Source organism: Parasteatoda tepidariorum, chromosome 9 (assembly GCF_043381705.1).
Source record: "Parasteatoda tepidariorum isolate YZ-2023 chromosome 9, CAS_Ptep_4.0, whole genome shotgun sequence".
NCBI lineage: Eukaryota > Metazoa > Arthropoda > Arachnida > Araneae > Theridiidae > Parasteatoda > Parasteatoda tepidariorum.
This window is the reverse complement of record NC_092212.1, coordinates 42,591,849-42,613,933: the sequence shown is the minus strand read 5'-3', so window position 1 is coordinate 42,613,933 and position 22,085 is coordinate 42,591,849. Positions and strand designations below refer to the sequence as shown.

The following is a 22,085-nucleotide window of genomic DNA, read 5'->3' as shown; positions in this document are numbered from 1 at the left end:
CCCGATTTTTTAAGTATACTAAATAAATTTTCTAACATTTACCTAATTTTTCTAGATGTATAAAATTCCCTGCTACTACCCTAGATTAAAAGAATGTAGTTATGTAAGATTTGCAATTACGTAATATTTTAAGTTAAAAAAAAAATAATGCAGGAAATCTTTCAGCTTTGGTGGTTAGAAAAATAAATCAAAGTCCTTGACTTCAAAAAAATTACATGTTTAACTACTACAAGAAACATGCTTAAAATTAACTGCATACTAAAAAATTATATCTGATGATTATGAAAAACTGTTCTATAAATAATTATAATGCATTTATTGAGGAATGATGATTATGCCATTTGAAAGCATTTAAGATATGGAATTTTGTTAATACATGAGAATTAGATAAGAATATATTAAAAATTTAAAAATGCTTTATAAGGATGAGCAAATATTACTTGCAATTGTCGGAGTGAAAAAAATCATAGTATGACACACATAAATAACATGAATACCATTGTTTTAAAAATAAAAAAGGATGATACAGTTGAGAAAAAAGGGGATAAGTAACATTGATATTATAATGAATAAAATAAAGTAAAAATATTTTTACAAAGCTCTTCTATGTATATTCATTTTGATGTTTATATTTGTTAGTACAAAACAAACTTAAATCCTTAAATGTTACTGAAATTTAGAGTAATGTTACCTAAAATTTTTTAGTATTAACCTATAAGCAGCAAACCGAAAATCAGGTTTTTTTTTTTTTGATTTGGTGTAAAATTATTTTATTACATACAATTTAGTAATAATTTTTGAAACTTTAAACTTGCATGCAAATATAAATGAAAACTTAAAACGAAAATATTTTTTAAGTTAATAAATTTCAAAAGATTTAAATGGTAAAGGTTGCAGAATTTAAAACTAACCATTCCAAGATGGATTATACACCACTAGGGGTTTTGTCCTAGTCCTCTGTGGTTGAGCAGCAGAGTTCCTTGCTTGCTGGGTTGAAGGAGTATTAGTAATAGAATGTTGACTACGAGAAGATGACTGTTGTGAACTAGATGAAGATGAGTATGACTTTTGTGAAGATGCAGTTGTCACAGAATGTCCTGGCACTGACGATGACATTAGGGAATGGTATGACTGGCGTTGGACATATGACGGTTGCACGACCATCACACGTTGGGTAGAATTAGAATTTTCGAGGTACAGACTTTCTGCCCTGGGTGATACAGAATAATTGGAGTGAGAAGACCGAGACATGTGCGGTTCAGTTCGACCGGGGGGTCTTCCAGCATCCATTACATATACAGTCTCTCGTTTAGATCTTCGCTGTGGAGCAACAGGCTCAGACCGAGAATCGTTGGATATCGCATTATGATGAGATGTGGAATTTGCTACCTTTTTGGAACTTATGTTCTCCTTAGTATCTCCATTCATTACCGCATTTGAACATATCTGAAAAAGTTTAAATAATTCATTTAATAACTTTTGAAAAGTTGATTGAATTTTTGGAATACATAAAATATTTCACGAGATAGAATATGCGGATTAAGACATTTCAAACTATAAAGTGAAAAAGCACAGTTTCAAAAGAAAAAAATACAATAATAATAAGTTTATTAATCATTATTACAAAATGTAAGGAGGTTATTATAAATAAACTTAGCTATGTAACACAGTCTGTGAAATTTATAAAAATACAGAATTATTGCCCTGCTATTGAATGATTTATTTTAGACACATTTTTTCTCAACTCACATTTAAGAAATTGCATACCATAAAAAAAAATTCCCACTATCAATGCATTGTTGTTATCAGTCACCGATCAATGGTATATTTTTATTTCGCACATTTGGTATATGATAGGTAAATGTAGCATAAATAACATAAAAAGTTATTAACTAATTTTGAAACATTTTTTTTTTAAATTATAAAATCCTGAGCAATTGAATTCTTTTCAGAGTCTTAAAATTAAATTTTACAGCTACGCATTTAAAAAGCAATATTTTAATAACATATTTAAGACATTGTTAAGTTATATCAACATAAGAAAATTGCACCAAACTTTTTAGATACTTTCAAAAAGTAAAATTTTTCTACACAAACAATACTTAAGAGATAAAAAAAGAAAATGCTTTAATATTTAGAGACAAAAAAGAAAAATCATGCTACTGCCTTAATAAGATGCAAAATGTGACATTTTTACATACGCACATAAAGAAATTGAGCATTTAAAATAAACAGGAATAAAAGCTCACTTTAATTCTTTTTAACACAGTAAATCAAATAAAAGAATGGTAAAAAATACTCATTTTTTCATTTATAAAAATTTCATCTTAAATATTTTTTACTTGAGATATTTTTAAAACTAACACACTGAGTATATATTTAACTTTGAGGGTCAACAAATCAAAATATAAATTTTAAAAAAGCATATAACATAAGAGAAAAAAAATGTCTATATAAACTTACTTTATCATATTGTTCTATAATAATTTCTAAAACTATGTTTCCAAACTTAATTTCCATAATTGCAGCTACAGTCTCTTCCTCGGGCCGCAGTAAAGTAGGACCGAAACAAACACCCAAATTTGAAACAGTCATAAGATTTTTGTCAGAGTGTTTGGCAACCCTAAGTAAAAGAATTAAAATTAATGGTCTTCTACATTGATGCAGGATTACCATTAAGTTTTTGGCGGAAAACATATGTCCCAGACTGTATTTAATACAATTTAACAATTTACAAAGTACTAAAATGTATAATTAACCATATTCTAATAACTGATAACTATGAATAAAGAATTTTAAAAAAATCATGCTTTTAAAAATTTAGAATAAATTTACAAGTACTCTCCTGACACATATTTGGGTTTTAACTTATTGAAGTATTTTTATTTGGGCACTCGATAAAAATTTTCTTATATACTAAAGTAAAGTAAAAACATCATATAAAAAAAATTGCAGACAGTATTTAATACAATTTAACAATTTACTAAAATGTATAATTAACCATATTCTGATTACTATGAATAAAGAATTTAAAAAANCAGACATTGCTAAGTTATATCAACATAAGAAAATTGAACCAAACTTTTTAGATACTTTCAAAAAGTAACATTTTTCTACACAAACAGTACTTAGAGATAAAAAAGGAAATGATTTAATACTTAGAGACAAAAAAGAAAAATCATGCAACTGCCTTAATAAGATGCAAAATGTGACATTATTACATACGCACACGAAGTATTATTGAGCATTTACAATAAACAGGAAAAAAAGCTCACTTTAATTCTTTTTAACACAGTAAATCAAATATAAGAATGGTAAAAAATACTCTATTATTTCATTTATAAATATTTCATCTTAAATATTTATACTTGACATATTTTTGAAACTAACACAATGAGTATATATTTAACTTTGTGGGTCAATAAAGCAAAATATAAATTATTAAAAAAGTATAAAACGCAAGAGAAAAAAAGTCTACACAAACTTACTTTATCATATTGTTCTATGATAATTTCTAAAACTATATTTCCAAACTTAATTTCCATAATTGCAGCTACAGTCTCTTCCTCGGGTCGCAGTAAAGTAGGACCAAAACAAACACCCAAATTCGAAACAGTCATAAGATTTTTGTCAGAGTGTTTGGCAACCCTAAGTAAAAGAATAAAAATTAATGGTCTTTAACATTGATGCAGGATTATCCTTTAAGTTTTGTACATTTTTGTTAGCCTAAAAAAATTTCCCAGACTTTATTTAATACAATTTAACAATTTACAAAGTACTATAATGTATAATTAACCATATTCTAATAACTGATAACTATGAATAAAGGATTTTAAAAAATCATTTTTTTAAAAATTTAGAAAAAATTCACAAGTACTCTCCAGATATATATTTGGTTGTTAACTTAGTGAAGTATGTATATTTGGGCACTCGATAAAAATATTCTTTTATACTAAAGTAAAGTAAAAATATCATATAAAAAATTGCAGACTGTATTTAATACAATTTAACAACTTACAAAGTACTAAAATGTATAATTAACCATATTCTAATAACTGATATCTATGAATAAAGGATTTTAAAAAATCTTTTTTTTTAAAAATTTAGAATAAATTTACAAGTGTTGATACAGTACAAGACCCGTTATCCGGAAATCGGAAAACCTAAAAACCGGAACGAAATTCAATAAATTTTCCCGCCATTAAAAAAAAAAATTTTTTTTCCTCATAAGATTTTAGGATTTTTCTTTCTTTTTTGAAAGTTGTTTACCTTACCATATTTTGGAAATAATCATTAGTGTATTACTTCATCGTTTTTTCTTCTTTTTAAGATTATTTCAAATTTTTTTTTTTTTTTTAGTTGGGTTTAACAATAAAAAAAAAACGGCTTTTTGTAGCGATTCAGAAAATCGGAAAAATCAGTTATCCGGAATAGCGATGGTCCCGATCGTTCTGGATAATCGGTTCCTTACTGTATATATTTGGTTGTTAACTTAGTGAAGTATGTATAAGTGTGGGCATTCAATAAAAATTTTCTTACATACTAAAGTAAAGTAAAAACATCATATAAAAAAATTGCAGTACAGTACTATATAAAAAACGTAATATTTTTAAAAAATATTGAATCTCTTACTTGCAAAGATGAGCAATTAGAATCTGCAGCATACAAAAATTTGGCTTAGGAAGTTTGTGGACAAGTGATCTGATTTCATTAACTCTTTCATCCATTTTATCTAGTTCTAAAAAACAGTTAAGTAAAATGAAATAATAAGAAAATAATGTAATAAGCCCATAAAAAACAAATTATATTTAGCACAATCAAAATAACTACATGATAAGCAAAACGATTATCTTTTTGATATAAATACAGTCTAACCTCTATTTAATGAAGTCGCTAAATTCTGAGAATAAGCTCGTTGGGTGCGTAGCCAGATTTTTCAACAAAAAATAAGCACCTTTTAAGTACTTTTTAAGCACTCAAAAAATATTTTTAATCACTTTCCAAAAAAAATAATACCATAATTAGGATCCGTGCAGTAATAAAAAATAAAAAAATTCTATCGTTTAAAATTCTTAATTTATAAACATAAAATGAATGAAATTTAAAATAGTTTTCAAAAACTTTACATAACTAGTTTCTGATAAATATTGCAGAGAAAATTGGGAAAATCGTGTACTTCTTGCAATTTAAAACGAAAATCGCAACGGCAAAGAAAAAATCTCTTTCTAACAGATAGAAAATTAAGCACTTTTTACAAAGCCCGATTAAAAAAAGCACCTCTAAAGGCTTTTTAAAAACGTAAATCAAAAATAAGCACCTTTTAAAAACGCTACGCACCCTGGTTATATGGAAAATTTGTTAAATAGAAAATCACCTTTTGAGATATTTAAACAACACGAAACAGGTTTTAAATTCATAAAGACCAGACATAATTAAAATAGCAATTGATACACATTTATCTTGTAAACTAGCATCTACTATTTATTTTATAAATCTTTACCATAAAAGAAATCTGCATGGAAAACAAGAATATAGCAAAACATTATCCAGTATTACACTATTATGCTACAGATATTTTCAACTAAAAAAAGCTAAATTTATGTATAAAAATATAGCTGCATTTATTATAAAAGTAATTTTATACATATATTATCACATGCGTTCTTAAGTTTAATTGCTACTGATAAAATCCATTAATTGTGTCTGAGTTTTTTGCTTGAAATGCAAACGAAAAGGGAAAGGGATTTTACTGCTTCCTCTAAAAGTGGCTTTGAAAATCAATTCAAGGCCATTTCCCCCATAAAATGCGTTAACAAGTTTGAAATATTTTGGGAAATAGGGAAAGTGGATCGCATAGACAAGTGTGTTAAATAGAAAATTCACTTTGCTATTATGAAGTTATTTTACAAAGAAATTTCCAAAATGTTTTTGGTTCCTCGAAGAAAAAAAATCGCAAAATGGAGAAATTAGCAAAATGGAAGTTCATTAAATTTGAAGTCTGACTGTAATTACTTATCTAGTTGAGCTTTTTCCCACGAGATTAGTAATTTACGTTACATTGCATAATAAATAATTAGACTGAAATATATGAGATGCTCATAACTATAAAAAGTGTTAACCCTCAGTACATAGAAAATTGAATTTCAAACAACGTTCTTCTTAACAACTCCAAGAACTGAAAGCATCTTTACCTTTTTAAATAAGTAGGATGATCAGATTACTTAAATAATGAACCAATTAACTAGTCAACTTTAGTAAGAAATTTTGTGAGAATAAGAAAAAAAAGAGGTGGTAGCAATTATACATCTTAAAATCTATTCTGTTGGAGAATAAAATCGATTTTTCTCATTTCCTTACCTATCACTAGAATTTTAAATTTATCATATATATGTATGAATATAAAAAAATTGAGATATAGAAATTTTTTTTCTTCAAATTTTAAAAAAGAAGTTGGCTTGCGTGCAGACTGATTCACTTTTTAAATAGTCGGAGCAGCATATTAATATTAGGAGGTAGAAAGGCTTTCACTACTAGGAGGTGATGCACTTTTCCCATATTTAGATAACAGAAACAGTATCTTTTTCTCCTACATTTGTCGATAATCAAAGCTGGAAAAGTGCTAAATAGATGCTGTTGTAGTTAATTTACGTCGCACTAGAGCTGCACAATGGGCTATTGGCGACGGTCTGGGAAACATTCCTGAGGATGATCCGAAGACATGCCATCACAATTTTGATCCTCTGCAGAGGGGATGGCACCCCCGCTTCAGTAGCCCAATGACCTGCACGCGAAGTTGAGCACTTTACGGTAGAACAGTTTAACAAGGACCAATACCGCACACCCTCGGTCCCTACGCAGACTGATCCAAGTGATCACCCACCCGCACACTGACCGTAGTCAGTGATGCTTGACTTCGGTGATCTGCTGGAATGATCTTAATGATTGGAATGATTCGGTGATCTTAATGATCAGTCCACTGCGGGACTGTTAAATAGATAATAACTAGAGCCCGGATTTTCATGACCTAAAAAATCTCAACTAATGTCCTTAAAAAGTGAAAAAAATGCCCTTAAAAATGCAAAAACTGCGCAAAGAATGCCTTAAATAAAGTAAAAATATTGAATTAAAAAAATGTTTTGTTCTTTAAAATTATTATGAGTCATTTAAAAAATATAAAGCAATGCAATACTTGTTCTACGTTCATTAAAGTTTGAAAAATATGTTTTATATCCTAAAATAACAAAAAAAGGAAAATATATTGACACCAAAATATTTTTATTTTGTATAGAAACTTTAATGGATATAACAACTTCCATCTCATAATATTACTAAATATCAGAATTACATTGGATTATTAAATGTTTTTTGATAATTTGAAATGTAAACGAGCGTCTCTTGTCTGAAAGTAAATTTTCATTCCTGCAGAAGCTTCTTTCAACGTCTACTGATGTTATAGGTGCGTACTTGAAAAAGACGGTCTCACTTACTGACAATTCTTCTTCAATTTGAAAAGATTTTGCTTCACCTGTTAATATTCTATAGATTTTCTTCATTGTTTGGAAGCCAGTGTAATAATGAAAATTGATAAAAAATAGTAAAAATTGGAAAAAAGTAACAAAAAACTTTAAGAAATGCATTAAAATGCAAAATACGCCCCAAAATTTAAGGAAAAATGCCCTATAAATCTAAAAAAATGCTCTAAAAGACAAAAAATGTCTAAAAATGCAAAAAAATGCAAATGTCATCAAAATCCGGGACTTAATAATAACCATTCTTTAAAAATATTGAATTTTAATTTCAAAATTGTTTATTTTGTCTTATTAACTTTTAAATTTTTATAATCAAAACCAAAAGGAAAATAAAACGATATTGATGAAATAATCAAACATGATTGAAATGCTTTAATATTAAACATATTTAAGCAACTTTTCTTACATTATGCAAGTAAATCGCAATTAAGAAAAAAAACCTTTTTGGCTAATTTCCAAAAAAGTAATTCTAAATTAATATATAAAACAAACTAGTTTTGGTAACAGATGAAGAATAATTTTTATCAGTCTTATACAAAGAAAACAGAATTGCATTTTTATCAATAAATTACCAGAATATAATGAATATATAAATACATACTAGCAGCTTCTATAAAGGCACTGTGTAAACGGAATGTCATTAACGGTTCTGGAAGATTTCTGAAAGGATATATGAAATTTATTAGAAATGCAAAAATAAACAAAAGATCCTTAAATATTAGAAGATGGATGTTACCTAAAGTAGTTTTTTAAAGCACTAGTTATAGTTTTAATTTCCCACTCATCAGCATCATCTAAATTGATTTTTTCACCTTTTCGTCGATCTGGAAGAAGAAAAAAAAGAAGTTTCTTTTCATTCAAAAACAAATAACAGGGAGTTATTTCTTACTTGAAACGAAGTAAAAAAATTTGAAAAATAAATAGATAAATAGTTAACTCTTAAATTGAAATAGCCAAAATGGCAATTGTAATCAATAGATTAGTTAGTAGTTACTTTAGAGGCAAGGGTCAGAAATGGCACTACTGCATTAAATAAATAGAAAATTATGCTTAATAGAATTTTTTAAGAAAAGGCAGGGGTAAGGAAGATAAAAATATCAAATAATATGTGTGTTTTACTTATGTTCTATTTTACACACATCACCTAACCATAGACTACCTTACCCTGTTTATCATAATCTTTCAATGACCGTGGTAAGAATGTCACTTAATTTTGATACCGCTCAGATGACATAGACAACACCTGAGCAGCAACCCTTCTCTGCACATGTACCACAAGCTACAAGATGACTCTTAGCCATGGCAGATTTGATATGCTCCTTGCTGTATATACATGTTGTTTATTTAGTGGGGTGCCAGGATCGAACTCACAACTCTCAGCTTTCCATCAACAGAGAGAGTGACAAGGGCGCCAGCAGAATAATATAAAAGGGGGTGTGACCCTCTAACAAACTACTCCCCCCCCCAAAAAAATTTAAATATTCTGTTATTACATTTTGTTTTGTTTTTACATATACTTTCATCTGTTAATTTTCTTCAAGATATGTTTCTTCATTGTTAAGATGTTTAAAAAAAGTTCGAATTTCTTGTACTTGTAAATTTTGCCACGAGAAACTCTATTGATGGCGCTGGCATAGCTACTGACTTTGAAACACAAATAACTACAAACAGTAGTTTCATATACTAAAGTGTCGGTGCACTCTTAACATTGGTATTTATTGTGTTGATGAAGTTTTACAGTTGCGAGAAGTCAGTGTTATACACCTTTGTTAAACTAAATAACTAATAGAAAATATAATATTATTTACATTTTATTAAATGAAATTTGAAAATATAGCTTAGATATCTGCCAAGTTTGTGCATGCTCAGAGTGCATAAGAAAAGAATCAAAGATGACTCAAAATTCATTGAAAAAGTTATAAACAGATTTGGACAGCGAACAAGACAATTACAATTCTTATTTGATTAAACAATTTTTTGTTATGTGTCAATAATTAATTAATTATTTGTTTTTGAATAAAAATATTTTTTCTGTATCTCTTTAATTGTTTAAAAAAAAAGTCAGGGGGGTGCAAGTGCACCCTCTTGCACCCCGCTACCGGCGCCCTTGGAGAGTGATGCCTTTACTGGACCAAAATGCCTATTTTACACATAAGCCTAAATGCCTAGTTAACACATTAGGAAACAATAAAAATTTGGTGAAGAAATGCAAAATTTTTCAGTGTTTTCTTTATGTATGATTTCTTTAGGGTATATAATTACCTAATGCCATTTGAGTAAGCTTATTAACTTTAGAGTTAACACCAACTAATCTATACAATCCTTCATCATCCAAGCCTCTGATTTCTATAGCATCAATGCATTGCTGAACAAAAAAGAATCCCACTTCATCAAGATAATCTGTAAATAAATGAAAACTCTTTAAACAAATTTATTATACAAAAATCATATTGAATACAAAAATGTTTAAAAAAAATTATTGTATGCTGAATGAATGTTTATAAAACAATCCTTATTTCGAGATTGATTTCATAATTTTTTTAAAGCTTGATATAACCTAGTAACTTCGAACCCAGAAAACAAGAAGAGCCCAACAAAAAATTGCTCTGATGGCACACTTATTAAATGAGGTAAATTACATCACATTATAAAGTAATATTAAATTTTCCTTTTTGAAACGCAATTTTATTAGTAAAAGATTAATGCAACAGGTAACAAATAGAAATAATGCATTAAATATAAAAAATAATGATAAAAACAATGCAGACTTCAAGTGACCTTCGAATTCTCTTTAAAAAAAAAATGCTTTTATAAAACTATTGCTAAGAGAAATTCTGCTCTCAACTGCTCAAAGAATATCTTACCTTTATTGTGCATACACAAACAATGCTAAGATAATGTAGTTTGCATAGTTGCATAGATAAAATCAATATTTTGATACATTTTAAAAAATTTTATAGAAAGTAAGCTTTATGAATTTTGGTTGATTTTTTTTAAAATAACACATCACTCAGTTACGGGAAATCTAATGTTAAGTTCCTAACAGAATGTGTGGTCAGTTTTCAAGGATTCCACACATGTTATTTGCTTGCGTACGGTTAGTTTGTTGTGTTAAGCTCTTTTAAAGCTTGTGAGTCGTCAGTCCTTCGTGTTTAAAAACAACCTAATTGTACGCAATATGTTCTGCAAGAGAACTTTTCTATGTTTTTGTTCAAAACAAATATGCACATGATGATACCTACTACTCTACTCTACCAGTCATATTCAACTAATCTTGTTTAAATACCATTAAGCTACCAACCCGGGGGTATTTAGAGGGGGAAGAGAAAATGCCGGTATGAACTTGTACTACATTGCTTAAGCATACATATGCAAAACTTTGTATCTTTAGCTAGATTTATTTGGATATAAAAATTACAATTGGATATTTTTTTTAAATAAACCACATAAGAGGTGTCCCACACAAAAACCACATAAGAGATAATTTAAAAAATCAAATAAGGAAAATAAAACAGAAATAATAATGTATAGTTTGCAGGAAACAAATGCATATTGATAAAAACTATGTAACAAACTATGTAAATGTACAAACTATGTACAAAATGTATGTAAACTATGTACAAAACTATGTAAAACTATGTATTGACAAAAACTATGCAACAATTTTTGCAAAATAACTAATACAATAACATAACGCTAAACTGTATTGCTGAGCTACGCAGCAGAAATCATTGTTTCAGAATTTTTTCAGTCAGAATTGCCATGTGCTGATGAGTTTCATAGCTAATTTTAGTACTTAGGGAAACAGATTTTCTTTTTCCTAAGCAGAACAAAGCAAATCGAGTATCTATATCTCATTCTCTTTTCTATAATTGATTTTTTAAATTTTCATTCATTCTTAGACATTTTGTATATGCATATCATTAGATAACATATTATTCATTAGTTGTAAAAGAAGCTTAAATAAATAACACATAAAACATTAAATAAAACCACTTTTTCCAAAGAATATTAAAAGTTACATAAGTTTAAGTCATCAATAAATAAGGAATGTAAAATAAGGAAAGAATAAAATGTAAAAATGAATACAGAAACAATAAATAATCTTACACTCTTCTTGCTTTGGTAGTTTCCCAGTTTGACTGTAAGCCTAAGGAAAGAAGAATACAAGCATGACTGTATAAAACTTTTAAATAAAACGAAAATTGAAACTAAATTATGCAGTGAAATAATGAAACAAAGATAAACTTATACACATATTTTTTAATTTTCAGTAACCAATGTAACAAACAACATTTTAAATGCTGGAAAATATCAGACTAAATAGAGCAAGTTTTTAATATACATTTAAAAAAAACTTTATCCTTATCACTTTAATACAATAAGTAATAATTTTTATATACAAATTACAGCTGTGAGACTTGTGGTATTTCTAAACAGAAGCTCCAATGAAATCAAAAACATTTCTATAAAATTACAACAAATTATAAAGAACTTGAAAATATACACTGGTGTTAGAAATTAAGAGAATTTGCAGATTTAGTCGATTATTTCTAAACTACGGGACCGATTTTATTGAAATTTGATATGTACATACATTGATACAATTCAAAACAAATAACCATTCAACAATTCTAATACTCACGCATGATCATGTGCAACACTCGTTGGAGCCTGAAGGTATAAAACAGCGGTAGCAGAATAATTTCAAAAAATGGGTTAATAGAGGGGTATGGTCCTCTCTTACAGATATACAGACCTTGAAGTGTAATTTCATACTTGAAGTAAGACAGTTAATCATTTCCTGTGGCAATTGACCTGAATTGTCCTGTAGCAATTTCATACCTTCATACTCCAGCGGTTGTTGCGCACGATCATGAGTGCGTATTACAGTTGTTGAATGGTTATTTGTTTTGTATTGTATCAACGTATGTACATATCAAATTTAATTAAAATCGGTCCAGTAGTTCTAGAGATAATCGACCAAGTCTGAAAATTCTCTTAATTTCTTACACCAGTGTATACATAAAAAAAATTCTTATGTTAATTTCCTTTAAGTCGAATTAATTTTATTTCTGACAAACATATATCTGAGTGAAGATTAAAAAAAAAGTGCTCACTGGTTCCTTTCCGTCCATAGCATCCATCCACAAATGTCTATCTTCTTCAGATAATGCTTGAAAAGTTAGAACACCTGGTTTGTCTTCACATATGATGTCAAAACAGAACCTTTTATCAATGGAGTCTGACATACGCCTACAAGATTTAATAAATGACTATCAGTTAAACAAAATGAAATAAAACTTTCCCCTCCCATGAGGCAAGTTTAAAAATCATGGATGGAAAAAAATCTAGTAGATTTTAGAAAATATAATAAACTTCTTGATAATTGTTACATAACGTACAAAATATTTTATACATAGGGAATTTTAGAATCATCAAACTAGGAAAACTGCAATATTTTTAAGTTATGATTATCTATATTATATAAAACGCTAATACGTACGTATGTATCAATAAAACCGATGATATTTCTTTTCTCGCGTTGGCAACAGTTTTCATTTTTAATTGATAGGCTTCGGCGCGCAAGAGCACGTAGTGAGCATCATATGGCTAATCTATATTATATAAAACGCTAATATGTTTTAATTGATAGGCTTCGGCGCGCAAGAGCATGTAGTCAGCATCATATGTCTAATCGGGTGAATTCTCACCGAATTCTCACAAAATTATCTTCATCGAAGCCGATGCTTTACATCCAGTGTTCAGTACTATTTCATATTGTTTTACAACACATGGTTTTAGCCGTCTGGTGGGAAAGACTTTGAAACAAAACTTACAACAGTTACTTTTCTCAACAACTGAAATTTAGAATAGCGTGATTAAGAAAAATATGTGAACTGTTTGCAATTTCAAATTAATATTGAAATGCACAGATTTAGAATTTTCTACAGTGAAAAGTTTTCGGAACTTCAGTGTTCAAAAAAGTATACAAAAGCTAGACGTTAAGAACGTATCCGATGAGCGAGCATTGGATTGCGAAGCAATCCGAAATGAACTGCGAAAGCAGTTCCGGGGGTTGGAGAGGGCCAGCGAGCAGGGGGCGAAGCCTCCTAGTCATTAAATAAACTTCAAATGTTATGCATTATGTTTATTCATAATTTTGAACAGTAATAGGCATTTAATTCATCCAAGATAGTTAAAAAATTTAAAAAGGGAATTCTGAATAAAAATAAACTGAAAATTTTAAAACAAAAAAAGTTTTGAATTGATGTCTATAAATGTGGAGGGCTTCATTATGTACTAGTAATACTTATTTAAATACTCAAGCAAGCATCAACTATAAAGTGTTTAAATATTCTGAGCAAAAATTCTATTTCAAAAGGGATATTTTTTTTTAGAAAATTTACTCAATTTTAGGGAATTTTCTAAAATGTACAAAAACTAGGAGAATTTTTATTAAACCAGTAGACCATGAGAAACTGGCAAAATCCAGTAGTCTACTGGTAATTTTTATTTTACGTTAAATTTTAGTTGAATATCGGGCGCCAGTTATGATTTTTTAGTTGAAAGAGATGCCTATCCCTACATACAATACAATTAAAAAAGGCTAAAATAATCAGATCAAAAATATATAAGTTCTCCAAATACTACTTTTTAATAAAAATATATGGTTATAAGACTTAAGATATCGAAATAAAAAAGTGAACTAGAAGTAAAATATTTTTTCTTAATTTTATCATTTGTGGAAAATTATTTTATTTGTACTTAAATAACTAATAAAGAAAATTCAAAATAATTTTAAAAATTACCTAATGCATTCTTTAAGCACAAAAGTTTCCGGCAAGGCCTAGAAATATATAAAATTATCATAAAATTTCCGTCTAATAATGCACATAAAATAAAAATAATTAAAAAAAATTTATATATTTCTTGTACATTCAACCAATACTCAATATTGAACATTCAATATTTTTTACACAAATGACAAATTAAATTTTTAAAAAATAATTATGAGATCAAATTTCATAAAGTAGCATAAACATTTCAATACCCTAAAGAAATCTTAAATCCATCCTGAGTTTTATTGATAAAACAAATATTTCTAAACCGAAATCAACTATAAAATGAATTATTGTAAATAATAAAATATTAATAACGAAAGTGTAAGACAATCACTATTATTAGATTTTCTACATGCAACACATTTTACTCACAATTTTCCCAGTAGTTTGAGAATAAGGTATCATAGTAAATTTGTGATTTTCTTTTTGGTACTGGCAAAAATGCTTTGTCCATGTTGTACCCAAAGCTTCTGCAAGAGACATTACATAATAACTACAACATACATAAACATGTAAGTTTCTATTAATATTACTATAATAATTTATTTTGAAAGGAAAACAATAGACAGGTCGCTTAGCCAAATTATTCAACAAAAATAAGTACCTTTTAAGCACTTTAAAAATATCATAATTAGGCAGGGGAGGGAAGTTTTTGACATTCGACGGTTTTATCCTGTTTTAACCGTCATGTCAACAAAAAAAAAATTTGCCTTGTTTTTGACAATTGTCAAAAATTATGAATCATGTAAAACGAATGGCGTTTTCCAGGGGTAATTGCGAGTCAAACTCGAAAATCCGGAAAATTTCTTGTGTAAAATCATTAAAGACGCATAATGTCTTTATAAATTTAAATCATTGATATTTTCAAAACTTTGAATTCTAAACAAATTATATACAGCATAATTTAAATGAATAATTATGTGTAAGTTTATTTTTATCTCTAATCACATTTATTATTCTACAAGAAAAAATATTTACAAATGAAAAATGCCAAGTATAAATTCTAATTCTAATATTTTTAAATAAAATGTAAAAGAATTTTTATACATAAATGTGATCGATTTCTTGAAACTTCTGGACCTAAGATTTCCGGAAACTTCTGGAGCACAATCACCTCTGGTTTTCATACGCTGCGGACAGACTATACGCCGAAATAGATGGGGTTGAATTAATTATGAAAACGTTGAATAGAAGAATGTGAACTGTGTCTTTTTGCATAATTCGAAGTGAAAATCATCATTGTAAAGGAAAAATCTCATTTTGAAAAAGGGAAAATTAAGCACTTTTTAAAAACATCCAATGAAAAAAGCACCTTTAAGGGATTTAAAAAAACGAAAATAAGCACCTTTAAGCCCTTTTCAAAAACGCTACGCCTCCTGATAGAAAATTATCAATAAAACACACTAAAAGAGCATATGTGAATGGTAAAAGTGGAAGACTAAACTTATTTAAACTATTAAAAAAGTTTACCTCTACTTACTCTTTTCCATCAGGTAGAGATATCCCTGCCTAGTAAACATTTTATTTAGTGATCCTGAATCTAGTGGATTCTAAAATAAAAACAAATCAAAGATAATTACTATTTACCCATTCTAATATTTTAAAAAATAAAACCAGAAAAATCGAGTAATTTCTGATAAAAAAAATATATTTAANGAAAGTTTTTGACAATTGACGGTTTTATTTTGTTTTAATCGTCATGTAAAAAAAAAAACATTTTTGGCATTGTTTTTGACACTTGTCAAAAATCCTGAAATGTTGAATCATGTGAAACGAATGGCGTTTTCATACGCTACGGACAGACTATATGCCGAAATAGATGGGGTTGAATTAATTATGAAAACGTTGAATAGAACAATGTGAACTGTCTTTTTGCATAATTTGAAGCGAAAATCAACATAGTAAAGGAAAAATCTCATTTTGAAAAAGGGAAAATAAAGCACTTTTTAAAAACACTCAATGCAAAAAGCAACTTATACATTATGGTGAGACTATACGCCAAAATAGAATTAATTATGAAATTGGTTGAATTAATTATGAAAACGTTGAATAGAACAATGTGAACTGCGCCTTTTTGCATAATTCGAAGCGTAAATCAACATAGTAAAGGAAAAATCTCATTTTGAAAAAGGGAAAATTAAGCACTTTTTAAAAACACCCAATGAAAAGAGCACCATTAAGGGCTTTTAAAAAACGAAAATAAACACCTTTAAGCACTTTTTAAAAAACGCTAAGCACTCTGATAGAAAGTTATTAATAAAACACACTAAAAGAGCATATGTGAATGGTATAAGTGGAAGACTAAACTTATTTGAGGTTTTAAACTATTAAAAAAGTTTACCTGTACTTACTCTTTTCCATCAGATAGAGATATCCCTGCCTAGTAAACATTTTATTTAGTGATCCTGAATCTAGTGGATTCTAAAATAAAAAGAAATCAAAATAATTACTTATATAGCCATTCTAATATTTTAAAAAATCAAACCAGAAAAATCTAGTAATTTCTGATAAAAAAAAATAAAAAAAATATTTCTATAAACTAGGGGTACACAACTTTTTTGAGTGAAGAGCCACTTGCACAGCACATAGATTAACGAAGGGCCGCACGCATATTTAGACATGTTAGCGGCAAATATGATGGTTTTTATCTAAACACTAGTGTTCTAAGTACCAGATATTTTAATCAGTAAACTTAATAACATATTTGCAGAAAATTAAATGCTTTTAATTATTTGAATTTACTTAAAACTAAAAACGATGATACATTTTTTAAATTTTTTTTTCTTCCATTTTTCACATTAATTAATTTATCAATATATAAATACATAAATATTGGGAGGGAAGATATAAATTCTGACCAAAAAGAAGCTTACAGAATGAAAGTGCAAAAAAAAAAAAAAAAAAAAAAAAAAAAAAATAAAAAAAAAAAAAAAGAAAAANTGAAAAAAAAAAAAAAAAAAAAAAAAAAAAAAAATTTTTATAAAGCAATATAAATTAAAATGAAATTATTCAATACTAGAAAATGTATAATGTTGAAGCAAAAGCCAAATTAAAAGAAATTTTTACTGAGCTCAGAAGCTCCCGCGGGCCGCATGTGGCCTGCAGGACATAGGTTGTGCACCCCTACTATAAAAGCTGTAATGATTTAAATGATAAAAATTTCAAACAAAAATGATGCATTAAAAACCACTTACTTCTAATAATCTGAACATAAGATGTTTTGCTTCGCAATGAGTTGCATCAAAATTTTCTCTTGTCTGAAAATAATTAAAAAAGAGAAAATTGTTATTTTCTTTTGAGAAACGATAACTATACTAAAATGAAAAAGTTTGTTTATATGTTACCGTGAATGACCAAAATCAAGAGAATGTCGACTTTCACCGGTGAATGTCCAAAATATTTGTTATATCCGATTTGATATTAATTTATCCGTTGATATTATTAATATTTATTCCATATTTTAATATCTGCTGAGAATAGATTAGGAGAAACATCAGTGTTTGTAGTACTGGTTAAATGCATACTGGGGGAGTGGCACTTGACCTTAAAAAAAACATTGATGTAGGGCAGTGTTTCCCAAACTTATGACTTTTGAGTACCCTTTCTCAATTTTTCGTAAAGCTGCATACCACTAATAAAAAAAATGAATTTATTTTTTACTATAAAAAATTGCACAAAAGTTAAAAATCACAACTGGCTGTTGATACCACTCATTATTAACTCTGCAAAAAATAGCCAATTGAAAATTACGTTATCGTAAATTTTCATGGCTAGCTTTGTTTTTAAATTAAAAATTTAAAACTTTCGTTGCATGATATTTTGCTTAAGAACACGTAACCCCTTTAAACTGTTCTCTTATCCCTTGGGGTTCGCAAACCACACTTTGGGAAACACTGATGTAGGGCATACTGGGCAAATGTATCCCGGGCAGTGGCACTTAACTAGACCTAGTATATATTTCGGACATTTACCAAAGCGACTATGTGATAGTCAACATTCACCGGTGGAAGTCAACAACCACCAATTTTAGTCAGTCACAGTAACATATCCATCTCTCAATGCTACAAACCTAGAAAAGCCAATGATATATTAATTTAAAGTTAGATCTACTTTAAAGCTACTGATATTTACAAATCACATCAAAATTTTACTTTTTTTCTTCTTTCAATTAATCCTTAATGGGGTGCTTTTTACATGCTATGTTAAAATATTTCAGGATGAGATTGATTTATAAATAAATAAAAAAAGCTTTTAGCTTATTACCTAAAAAATTTTTTATTTTTAAGATAATTTTTTTTTGTGTGGCGGAAAGATTAGTGGGATTTTCGAAATTTTACTTGTTGTAAAGAATTTAACGTAAAATACCAAGTTCATAAGTTTCGTGTTTATTCACAAATTAACTCGATGATAAAATGAACAATCGCATAACGCACAGCAGAAAATACCTCCCCAGTGTTTACCTCTCTTCTTAACCCAATGCTAATGTTTACTGTCACCTACATTTATGTAAACCAAGCTCTTCATTGGGTTTTTCTTTTCGTCTTTAGTATTTTCTAAAGTCATAGTTAGACAACCACTTAAATCATAGGTGAGAAAATTCCCCATCGACATTTAAAAATGAATGAAATTGGTGGGAAATATACTTCCCACGGCCTTACAAAGGGTTAAAAAGAAGTTTCGTACAATAGTCTCTACTTAAAAAATAACAAAAAATAAATTAAAATTGCAGATAATGAAATACCAAATCTTACTGTAAATTTAACTATTTCATTTTTTCGTAATGACTAACATACACTAGATAAAATGTTTTGGAGATTAAATTATAGTGCTACATAATGTAAACTCCAAAACATTCAAATTTTCTTTTAGTTAAATTGTTTTTTCTGAAAGAAAAGAAAATGTTTCAAAAAATAAAGTAAACAGTAAACAGAATGAGAAAGATTTGACTAAAAGAAAAACAAGCTGCATTAAAAAAATTTAATTTAAAATTATTTAAAAGTTTTTATTACTTTAAAAATCAGTTAAAAATTTAATTAACATTTAAACTTGAAAGCTTCAATTAATTTGGGTGGGAAATATTTAAATAAAATTTACAGAAATAAAACGTTATTTTTTCCCTTGCCATAGTTTTATAACAAAGATCATAGATAAAACATTTAACAGACAATTTATTTCATCATTCCCTTAAAGAATATAAATAATTAACAAAACCAAAAATATTTAGAAAAAAACTCATACCTCAAAAATATGAACATAAATATTTATTGTTACATCAAATGGCAGTTAAAGTCATAATTACAGGTATAAAATTTGCAAGCATGTTTAAAAATATTCAAGATGCAAAAATTTCTTATTAAGAGCGGAACAAATGTTATATATAAAAAAAGAATATTATGTTTTTTATAATAAAGCTTTGAAAGGAACTCATCACATTTAAGCGTAAATATTTAATATTAGTAAATAAATATTAGGTAGTAAAAACCATAAAAGAATTTCTAATGTTTTAGATTTAACTTTTTAAATACAAGCATTCAAATTTTAATGTGGTACATGTATTATAAAGTATCGAAGATGGTAAATTACCAAAAACAAATTTTATAGAAAATAAAAAAGAAAGAAAAAAGGAAACTACTATCAAAGATTTCTGATGGAGGTGTTTACAAAATGATCTTAAATTAATGAAAATCTGTGATTTTAATATGGAGTAAATATAAAAAAGTTAAAAAAAAAAAAAGAAAATAAAAAAAAAAAAAAAAAAAAAAAAAAAAAGGAATTTTGAAGATTAGTATTTAAGTGTCCTGATTATTTTATTTGAACAACACTAAACAAAATTATAGATTGTGTTTTATGCCATATTCTGAAACAATTGATTTTTTTTCTTCTTGAAGAGTCAAATTCGAACAAATCAGTAAACAAATTTATAAAATCAAATTTGCTCATTCGTGAAATATATTCCCTAACTTCATTTTGATAAACTCCAAATTGACATTTTTACAAAAAACTTATATTTTCTTTAAAGAAAAAAAAATTGAGATTAGGTTAATATATCAGATAGAAAGAGCTGTTTTGGCTTTCTTGATTTAGTTTTATTATCTGATACATTTTTGGGGGTACAATGTTTGATATTCTATTTCTGAACTTAATAATAATTATGTTTTAGCACTCATATATAGTGAAATTTATCACAGTTTATTAATATTGAGAAAAGTCACTATTACAATAAAACACAACAATGATAAATAATTTCAACACTAATATTTCAACACAGATAAGGCAATAGAATGGATAAAATAACCCTGGAGTTATATAGGATGAAAGATAACAACACCATCTGATGTAGAAAAAGAAAAGAAAAAGACATTCACACAGCTAAATACAAAATTTTAATCCCTATAAACTTGAAAATGTTTACCTTCTGCAATCTTTTCTGCAGATCTGTTGTGAATGATTTAAAATCCTTAGCAACTTCATGACCTGAAATTAGAAATCAATAAAATATAATTAAATGTTTAATCAACACTGCTTGATGTAATTAACTACACGTTATTTAACTCAACAAATATTTTTACCTTGATGATAAAATGTCAGCCAACCATACATAAAGCTCAAAATCTAAAATAAAAAAGCAAAATATAAAATAAAATAAATTATCGATATACATTTTTACATTTCTTTAAAACAAGATATTCAAATTAACTCTGCATAATAGAAAATGTAACATCACACACAAAAAAATTGTTAATTAAAGTAAATTTTAACTACTCAAGTATAAGTGTTAGCACTAAAGTGCCAAGTTCAGTTATTCTGCAGATTAACTAGGCTGATATGGAGACCTGAAAATTTAAACTTTCAGTCAGTAACCAGTGGCTGGTAGACTCTAATAACTTTGTAGCTTGTTTCTCCTCAAACCTAATGAGTCATATTCTCAGTGGTAGACGGATCATGGATAAGAGTCCCCTTGCAGTCAGGCTAACCGTGGGAGGTTCTCGTGGTCTTCCTCTCCATGCAACGCAAATGCGGGTTAGTTCTAATCAAAAAGTCCTCCGCGAAGGCAAATTTCTCCCAATACTTGATCCAAGAGTTCCCTTGTCTTCTGGATTGGGTTCAAAATTACAAGGCTACGGAGTTGAACATCAGTAGTCGTATACCCAAAAATTGGATCGGCTGTTCAACGAAGGTTTAAAAAAAAAAAAAACTAATAAGTTGCTGATCAATATCGATAGTTTATTTATTTATTTTTTTTAATTTAGTAGCCCATTTTTTGCAAAAACTTTTTCTTTTGCTTGGATTAAGTTTCATTTATTTTTTAAAACTCATATTAAAAATAATCGACGTCTATAAAAAGTTAATTCAATAATAAAAAGTAACATAATATCTGACAAAATTTAGTTAAACATGCTGACTTTAAAAAGCTTTATTTAAAAATACTTGCAGGAACACCAGAAGCGTTTCTGTACGTAACATAATGTTAATTATTTTTCGATGTCTAAAGAATCAAGCGCTAATACAATCAACAAATTATTTGATAGAAAATCAAACAACAATCAAATAATTATAATTTTTAAAAAAATCGAACGTTTAAAACTAAATGAGGATATTATAAATAGGGAAATGGGAGAAACAAACTTTCGATTTATTGCAGCGGTTAATGTACAAAAGAAATTTAAAAAAAAAAAAAAAAAACACTCTGAATAACTTTTGATCTAATGAT

The 22,085-nt window shown here is 27.8% G+C and overlaps 1 protein-coding gene across 1 annotated transcript in view; it reads right to left on the bottom strand.

The window, feature by feature from the left end:
• Positions 1 to 22,085, bottom strand: part of LOC107447933 (rho GTPase-activating protein 26) — a 187,898-nt gene that overhangs the window by 8,719 nt on the left and 157,094 nt on the right. Inside the window, exons 7-20 of the mRNA XM_043049206.2 lie at positions 20,944 to 20,986; positions 20,787 to 20,848; positions 17,569 to 17,631; positions 15,855 to 15,924; positions 14,747 to 14,844; positions 14,342 to 14,379; positions 12,650 to 12,785; positions 11,640 to 11,679; positions 9,792 to 9,929; positions 8,266 to 8,353; positions 8,131 to 8,189; positions 4,633 to 4,738; positions 3,489 to 3,648; positions 912 to 1,446 (exon numbers count right to left, since the gene is read on the bottom strand). Of these exons, the coding sequence (XP_042905140.1) occupies positions 912 to 1,446; positions 3,489 to 3,648; positions 4,633 to 4,738; positions 8,131 to 8,189; positions 8,266 to 8,353; positions 9,792 to 9,929; positions 11,640 to 11,679; positions 12,650 to 12,785; positions 14,342 to 14,379; positions 14,747 to 14,844; positions 15,855 to 15,924; positions 17,569 to 17,631; positions 20,787 to 20,848; positions 20,944 to 20,986 (1,636 nt within the window). The remainder of the gene's footprint in view (positions 1 to 911; positions 1,447 to 3,488; positions 3,649 to 4,632; positions 4,739 to 8,130; positions 8,190 to 8,265; positions 8,354 to 9,791; positions 9,930 to 11,639; positions 11,680 to 12,649; positions 12,786 to 14,341; positions 14,380 to 14,746; positions 14,845 to 15,854; positions 15,925 to 17,568; positions 17,632 to 20,786; positions 20,849 to 20,943; positions 20,987 to 22,085) is intronic.